The following is a 9553-nucleotide window of genomic DNA, read 5'->3' on the forward strand; positions in this document are numbered from 1 at the left end:
TTAGGACTGTGTTAGGGTGGGTTGGGATGTCAGCAAAGTAAATTATAAAGTACATTTATCAATATTTATTTCACTTTCTCTCCACAATTATTTTATAGTTGGAACTCTAAAATAAAATAAACTTCTCATACAAATTAATATTGTAATACGAATACATCAATTTTATTAATCCATTTTTTAAAGATTATATAGTAATATCTTCATATTCATGTAAACTTTTCGTCTTCTTAAACAACATTGATAAATTATCAGTTATGTCTTACCGAGTTTCTAAAATTTCTTCTTAACATTTTACAATAATGAATTTAATATAATCTAATATATTATACACAACTGATATTAAAATGTTTAGTATAACAGTTACTAATAAATTGAATTGATTCTTAAAGTAAATTTCTCCCCTGTACTAACAAAAAACAACCATTTCTCGTTTCTATCGAAGGACAAAGGCCATCTGTTCAGCAGGTGCGGGCAAACGATGCATAATCAGCTGTAGGAAATTGTCTTGAATCTTCAACAAATATTTTAGTCATATTTTTTTTTTGGAAGTAATGACAAATACTTGAATCATATAAAAATAAACTTAAAATCGTATATCCATGTTACACTGTTTCTCAAAATCCTGTCAACGATCAATACCATCTAGTGTAAAATTAGTATTAATTTAATAATAATAGAAAAGGCATAGTGAAGCTGAAGGTTCGATGCCGATATCACGAATGGCTGGCTACACACATCTACCTATTTACGCTCGGCCAAAAACAAATCCACCAGATCAGTATTGATGTTATCCTCCCACCTACGCTTCTGTTTACCCCTCAAACGTTTACTCGTCGGTTCAGTGTAGCCTTATATACATTTCCAATGTTCTTTCTTTGGTTTAAGATACTACATTCGCATTCATAATGACCATTAGGAAGAATAAAAGTTATGTTAATTCTGCCTTTTAAGTTTCTGGGCAGAAGTCACAAGTTAAGTAATTTCTAAATTAAAAAAAAACAACTATTATTTCTTGCCTTTAGCCTCGGTTTTATTTCCCCATCAATTTCGTTTTTTCTAGTTTCCGTCAAACTTAAATACTTAAGCCTATCTTCCTGTTCAAGTGAATTTCCTTCTGTATCTATAACACCGTAATCGCTCCTCTTTTTAGTGCTACCCATATATTTTGTTTCATCTACTAATAATAAAAATAATTTAATGAAAAAGAACATTAAAACTTCGAAATGTATCTCCAACCTTATAGATAGTTTTATCATATAAAAATAATTTTTGACTTTCAGAACCACCTATAGCTCCGTAGGATTTTTTAGTTTCCATGAAATTGTGAATAACATAAAATTTTTGACACCCTTAGATAAATAATTTTAAGAAACAATATTTTTAGATTTCTTTTTCTATAAATAAATAATTTAAACAAAGTAAGGCTATCTAATGCTGGCAATAAAATTATTATTCCTTAAATTAAAATCAATGCCGTATATCCACATAATTAATATTTCACCAAAATGCTTTACATTAGTCACATCTTCAGTAATTTTCTTAATTTCGAAATATTATTTAGAGTGGATAAAATATCGAATATCTAACCCAAGTAGATAAATACTCTTTGCTTTACAATCAGGAACAATGTTATTCACTATTTCGACCAGATGGTTCCACTTATATCCTTGTATTGAAGTGCATGAGAAAGTAGGAGAAAGATCCAGTTTTTTTGTCACATGACATACTTCTAGTGCAATCAAACATAAAAAGGACTCAACTTACCGCGTCCGCAGATCCGTTAGTAGAGCGCATATCTTTCACAACTACTTATACATAAATATTGTAATTTCATTCATAGAAAGATAGATGTATGTTATGTATGAGTATATTAAAAGGTAATGCAGTTGGTACATTTTTTTATTATTATTATTAAAATGTTTTAATAAAGAAATTAATCACTAATAATCTGCCAATAAGAGACAGTAGTAGATATTGTCATTTCCTAGTAGTAGAAGGTACTGACATCTATCAGGATAGACCTCGTAGCGCTGCTGTACAGCCTCGACAGTTTTTTTGTGACTGTAACTGTCCAATAGTTTATATAATGACAGTAGCTGCGACTGTTGTAGTCGTGGCTCTGAAATGCTCACATATACGAACTTAAATATAACGTGACAGTAGCTAAACTGGCATAACATATACCAAAAACGGATTTATTTAGTTCAAAAAATAAACATTAAACTAAAATTATAGAATCATTTAAAGCTGTTTTGAAAATTTTCAGATCATTTGACTCTTAAAATAAATTTTTTTTCACATTAGTCATGCCAGATAATTTAAAAATCATAATTATGCAACAACTATTATTGTGAAATTTAATGAAAATAATTATATCAGTTTCGGACTCAGCTGATATTTTACGTACTCGGGCACTATGACCAAAACCAAATTTGAATCCAAAAATTTATTGATTTCTATGATTTCGTCTATGGCAGGAATAATTTCTCCTCTAAACTCAAAGGTGAAACCATCACATCCACGTTATTGGAAGGGACCTATACTCTTATATGACAACGCCAGACCTCATGTTTTATAAAAGACAGTAGTGGTATTCATGATTTTTAGTTTAACATGTTAAATGGAAAAACTCATGTTAAATGGAGAAATATTTCCTTCTTTTACCATGTTAAAACGATATTGCATATAACATGGTTGAGAGTTTGTTAATAGGTCTGCTAATTGGAGAATTACATCATGCTGAACTCGTCACAGCTTTGTTTGTTGTTGTGTCCGGTTACTTGCTCGTAATTTGTGTTTTGATTGTGTATTAATTTTATTTTGGATTTTTTTAAATCTCATAATCCAATGGATGACAATAATAATAATAATGTAATGACAGCTATCAATTAGCTCCTCTTGATTCTCTTCCTCACAAGTTATATGATCAACAAAACACTCAGTAGCCAAACTTTTACACAACTTTCACTTTTCACTCGTTTTAGTCATATTGCAATTACTTCAATCAAAACTTAGAAGTAAACAATAACATGAAGTTTTGGAATGAAAGGTTATAAAACAAGTTGGTGAAAAAATTCGCTAGGAGCTTTTATGCATTTAACATGGACTTCAAATATAGTTGCTCACAATCCTATAACATTTAACATAGTAAAACATTTTACATTGAACATAGCATAAACACCCCTAGTAAAGAAAATAAACAAGCTGTATTCAGAAGTCCTTCAGCACCCACTTAATTCGCCAAACTTATCTCCATCAAATTTTTATCTGTTCATCAATTTGGACAACATTCTTAAAGGTAAAATGGTTCTCTGGTCAAAAACGCATTTTCTGACTTCACTTCTTCACAAAATCCAGACTTTTTAGGTTCTGGAATTGAAAAGTAGATAACACAGTAAAATATTTGATTTCATAAAGTTGTTTTACTAAATAACTTTTCCAATGAAAATATAACATTTCATATGAAACAACCTAATAGTTTCACTATTGAGCTAGAGATTTACTTCTATTCATTTTTTGTAGTTCAAAACACAATCACCTACATAATTATCTGATCCATAATTAATTAAAGCTTATTAAAAATAAACTATAAGTTAACTGACTTCTTGCGAATAATTTTTAATACAACTTTAGGTAAACGATGATCAGTGGCGTGTCTATGAGGTTGTGGTATGCCGAGGCACCACTAACCACATGGGTCTTCATTTATTGACGTATATATTCATTTACATAAGCATTTTATTTATTTATTTATTTATGAACCTTATTATGTGAGATTTTATTTCTACTTGATATGTTATTGCACCATACTTACACTTCAATTATTTCCTGGATCTTTCCTTTTTACCATAATTGACCATATTTGTTACTACTTCTATTATTTATAATTTAAATGATTACTACTCCAGTGTTAATTTTCAATACTGTCATTCATTACTGCACTAGTTCTTAATTATTATTCTATTCATATTCTTTCTTTTTTATTTTATGTATCATTTTTTCTTACATCACATATCTGTTTGCTTTTAGTCTTATTATTTTTCGATATTTTTATCTTGTTCTCAGTTTAGTTCCTCTTTTCGAGCGTACGAAAAACTTAATTGCTGCTGGATCTCTTTGTAGTGGGGTAGGTTAGACCCCACTCTGGACTTCCATTGTGGTTGGATTTGGTAGTTTCCAGGATTAGTCTAAGTGCTTTGTTCTGGGTTACAGTGGATACAGTAGTGCATTTACAACAAGCATTCCATTAATGATACACCAATGTATATCATTGGTATATTACCATTACCACAAATAAATATTACAAAATACGTTTATAAGATCTAAACAACATAACAAACAAATGTAACAATCCAGGATCAGTCATAAGTTGCGAAAATAAGCCCTGTCTTACTAACTAATAATAACTAAAGTAAAAGCACTTGGGAATTCCAATGGCTGTGTATTTAGCAACAATTAACCTGGTCGTTAAGTTGGTTAAACAAAGGAGTGTTGCCACATGTCTACTTGCTCATCTAATCATATAGATAAGAAATTACTCAGAGCAAACTAATTAATCGAATATGAACACATAAATATTTCCTTATTGATTTTTCTTATTTTTTTTTTTTTAATCTTTTGTAAAGTATATACAAAATTGCTGTGGTGCATTCTTGGAATCACATTCATTGTTTCATCTCGAAACCTTAAATAAAAAACGCCGTTGTATCGAGCATTGAAATTAATAGTATTTGTTATATACTAGCGATTATTTTTTATTTATTAATTTTTTTTGGATAAGTTGAAATGCCGAGTTGATACAATCAATTTGATGTACTTCCAGTATCGGTATCAGGTCTTAATACGATTACCTCTTCATTTCCCCTGCCTTTTCGGCATCTCTTTTCCATCTTTAAGGTAACCCTTTACATAAGCTGTTCCCAAATTGGGTGTTACGGCACCCACGGGTACCCCAAGCGTATGCCAGGGGTGTTGAAGCGAATACTACTTTCTCATAATATTCCACAAAAAAAAAAAAAAAAAGGAAAAAATTTGAAGTTAAAATGTCGAATATAAATCGCATCCCAGCATTTAATAATAAATAATAATTGTGCCTAGATTTTTTTTTAACTCAACAAGGTTTCAACAATATTTTCTTTCCCAAGAAGTTTTGTGGCGAAAATTTGTGGGCTACGCCTCTACATTATACTTTTCCCCAAGCTTAGCACAAGTGAGAAATGCATTGTATGTAGTTTTATCATATAGCTTAACGCTTGCAACAAAAAAGTGCAAACATAGCTTATGGATTTCAACCAGTATGAAAAATCATAGCACAATCAACAGGGACACAAACAATCTGCCCTCATATTACCCCTTCCCTTTTCAAATATACCCAGGTTATTTTAATATATCAAGTTTTGTATTTCATTTTTTTAGCCTGTCGATAGCCTATTAGAAAAGGAATAAATTTCTGTAAATATTTTGTCTAATATCTGTTAATTTTATGATATTTAATACCTACGTATTAAACAAAAAAGTATGGTGTTGATTGTCTTTGAAAAAAGGGTATATTTTACTCCTTCCAGCCTTCTTGTCTGAATACGGGGACTTTTGAGCGATCTAATATATCATTTCATACAATATGATATAAAATCGGACCGATTCCGGTTTTTCTGGACGTTTATACGCTCTAATCATATTGTATACTGCCAATAAGTCGGAAATTAGGAAGAAAAAAAATTAAATATTTTCATTTTTGTACTGTCTCGCTATTTAAAGAACAATAATCAATCCTACTGGAATTATAATCTATTGATGTGCACTTTGACTCGGTAACACAAACTGCGTACACAAATCATCATAGAAGGTCAAAACTGGCCTATTATCTTTATGATGTTTTGAAATAAATTGTATAACGTTAAGATAGAGGCGTCATGAGAAATGACTGCAAAAGATTAAGAAAACATCAAGAAATTGTCCATTCAACGGGTGTTCTTCAATGAGCTTCAACATTAGCTTCAATATTGCTCATTCATCGCTAATAATATTCATATATTGATTAAGGTATTATGTTGACAAAACATACGATAAAAGTTTACTTCAGCTCCCGACCGTAGCCAATGTTTTACTTACGAGAGTGTACTTTTACCAAATGGGAAAAGGTCACAAACGTTTACTAAACATATTATTACGTTTTAGTATCAATATTTTATTGTTTTGCCCAGAATATAACTTTTTTTTTATAACATCATATAAGTCAATTGCAGTATAAGATTCAGAAATATTATGTAGGGGAGTGGGGAGTGGGATAAGCCCCGTCGAAAAATAAACCACAGTTAATTCTGGATCTATATGTTTGCCACTAATCGCAAAACCAACAACTGTACAAATGCTTGGTGAACAAATTAAGGAGAAAATGTTGGTATACATATGCTTGTATGTGTCTTTTGATTTTTGTCGGCTATAACATTCCATTTCTATCATAAAAAGGAACAAAATAAAGATAGGCTAAATGAAAGGAAATGTAAATGTCAGCAAAGTAGGTTATAGATATCAAAATTCATAGAAATAGTACTATATAACCTACAAATTCAACTTTCCTTCTCGAATGTTTATCAGAAACTGGTTAATTAAATTATCTAGACAAATAATGTCTTTATAAATATGTATTTATGCTACGTTAAACCTCCCCTCCCCCGCAAAAAAAACTGCTAAAGTCAATTAACAAGATTTGAAACAATATATTTTCACCAAATTGATAGAACTTTAAAATATGTGATCTTAAAGTAGAGTTAATTATCAAATTCGATGAATAGGGGATTTATTTAATTAATTTAAACACCGAGACCACAATTATATGTTTGCATCTGCATGTTTATATGTTTGCATAATATGCAATCCATTAGGAACCTTACATAAATATTTTTTATGTTAAATATTGTTAATCATGGCATAATGGATTAAATTTTTACCATTCAGAAAAACTTTAAAGCTAGTAGCACTCCAATACAAATCATTATAACGTATTTTTTTAAGCCATAAGTTTCGTATTGTTTTCAAAAATAAAAGTTATTCTGTTATCAAAAATAAAAGCATTATTTTTTAAACACAAAATGTGCTTTTTGTATTAACATTTTCACCTCAATGCATGAAAAACAATACATTCTGACCTCTATCCTAGGTCCCTTGAGATCTCAGTTATACAGCTTAAACTGTAATAATAAAGGTGGTGGTAGTATTAATATGCAATTGTTTGCAGATTTAAAAAAAAAAATTTTTTTATTTATCTAGAGGTGACCAACCTATTCTAACCATGGTGGGGAGTCAAGTTTTTCATTCTGTGTGACCACCACGAAATGAAAAATGTCCTCCCCCTGGCCGAATTCGAACCGGCGGTGCACGCAGTTCTCAGGTTTCTAAGACCTTTTCCCCTGACCCTTTCCAACCATCTGAGATACACCTGATATTATTTACCATAATATCAAAAATGATATTTTTACTTGCATATATTTGTTTTTACTGTATATATTGTTTTATTCAACTATTATGGGCCTCCCGTTGAAGGGGCCCCAGACACCAGGTATTTAGTTGTTCAAAGACTCTTTTCTTCAGAAGAGTCATCTCATTGAAAATTAAAGATTCCAGAGAAAGAATTCATTGGGTTCTTTAATTCTTTAGAATGAAAAATTTGATTGAATACATCTCAAATTACAGTTTTGACATATGGGTTCTTGCATCCACCTCATCAATCGGTTTTAAGATTGCCAATTTATACCTCTATGAATAGCAATAACAAATAAATAGAAAAAATTAAAAATCCTAAAATGGTATAAAATGAACATAGTATCATTAACCCCATGGTGCAGATATATTTTTATCTTCCTATTACTTATTTGTAAAATATTATTTAATAAAAATCTAATTAATCAATTTATTTTGAACAATAATCTTTGAGATGTACCTAATAATGTTTATTATATGTATTTTTTTGTGAGGATCTGTACTGTGCATTATACAATGAAAAAAATAAAAACAATCACCATGTTTTGAGTATAATTTTTTTTTAGATATTTATTCTAGGATGAATAACATGTCAACTTCCAAATCAATAATTCCATAAAGTATTTTATAATATCTGATGTTAAATACAATGTAACTTTATATCAAAATTTAGGTGATACAAAGTACTAAAAAAAAAAAATTATTTTTTGTGTTTTATTTTATAGAAAGCTCTACTGAATTTTCACTATTGCTCAAAAGTTATGTCTATTTATAAATTTTAACAATATTTATACTTTGATTTTCAGGTTCTAATAAAAGACTTCTCCACTTTCTACAATCGAGGATTGAAAGTCGACACAAAGTTAGATCCTCTATCAAACCATCTTGTCAACCTGGAGGACAACCAATGGAAGAGCCTAAGGAACAAACTGACTCCTGCATTCAGTTCTAATAAGATGAAGATCATCCATGAGCAGCTGTTAGAATGCTCTGACAAGCTTGTCGAGTGTTTGTCAACCTTTGAACAGACGGGACAACCCTTTGATACCAAAGCCATTATGGCTAAATTCACAGTATTTGTTATTGGATCCATCGCATTTGGCCTGTCTCTGAACACACTAACTGACCCCGAATGTGAGTTCTGCAAGATGGGAGATAAATTATTCAAACCTACTTTCTTGGGAAGGCTGCGCTTTGCCCTCCGTAGTCAATTTCCAAAGCTAATGCGCCTCCTCAACTGGAAGGGATTGCCAAAGGTACTTATTATATCTCTTTCACTAAATATTGTAATTTATAGGGTAATAAAGAAATCACCTATACAATTATATCAGGCCTCATAAATAATGCTTAGTTGTCATATGACACAATTATAAAAAAAATAAATTATAAAACAGTTTTGAAACTTGCTCGTTTCTGATAGCCAACATAAACAGCAATAGATGTAATCAAGATTGTTTATGTTAGGTAAAATTTAACTTTTAGGACATTGGTTAAAAATTGAAATTCGCATTCATACCATATATATTATTAGATTAAAATAAAACTTGAGTATAAATTTTTCCTTGAATACAAAATCTTTCTTTCGTTTTTTTCGAATTTCTCATTCGTTTCTTTCAACAGTTGATCAAAAAAATGATTTTGATATACTTCCTTTGCTATTAACGACTAGATTGTAAATTATAGTAAATATATATATATATATCACTTTCTCTCCACAATTATTTTATAGTTGGAACTCTAAAATAAAATAAACTTCTCATACAAATTAATATTGTAATACGAATACATCAATTTTATTAATCCATTTTTTAAAGATTATATAGTAATATCTTCATATTCATGTAAACTTTTCGTCTTCTTAAACAACATTGATAAATTATCAGTTATGTCTTACCGAGTTTCTAAAATTTCTTCTTAACATTTTACAATAATGAATTTAATATAATCTAATATATTATACACAACTGATATTAAAATGTTTAGTATAACAGTTACTAATAAATTGAATTGATTCTTAAAGTAAATTTCTCCCCTGTACTAACAAAAAACAACCATTTCTCGTTTCTATCGAAGG

The 9553-nt window shown here is 29.8% G+C and overlaps 1 protein-coding gene across 1 annotated transcript in view; it reads left to right on the forward strand.

Annotated features, from left to right (window-relative positions):
* The window catches only part of LOC106691175 (cytochrome P450 6a2-like), a 17425-nt gene extending 8591 nt beyond the window's left edge, over positions 1-8834 (forward strand). The window contains exon 2 of the mRNA XM_067048915.1: positions 8286-8834. Within this exon, the coding sequence (XP_066905016.1) occupies positions 8286-8819 (534 nt within the window). The 3' untranslated portion in view covers positions 8820-8834. The remainder of the gene's footprint in view (positions 1-8285) is intronic.
* The last annotated feature ends 719 nt before the right edge of the window (positions 8835-9553 follow it).

The sequence above is a fragment of the Halyomorpha halys genome, unplaced genomic scaffold (genome assembly GCF_000696795.3).
Source record: "Halyomorpha halys isolate HHAL.00 unplaced genomic scaffold, Hhal_1.1 Scaffold2132.1, whole genome shotgun sequence".
NCBI lineage: Eukaryota > Metazoa > Arthropoda > Insecta > Hemiptera > Pentatomidae > Halyomorpha > Halyomorpha halys.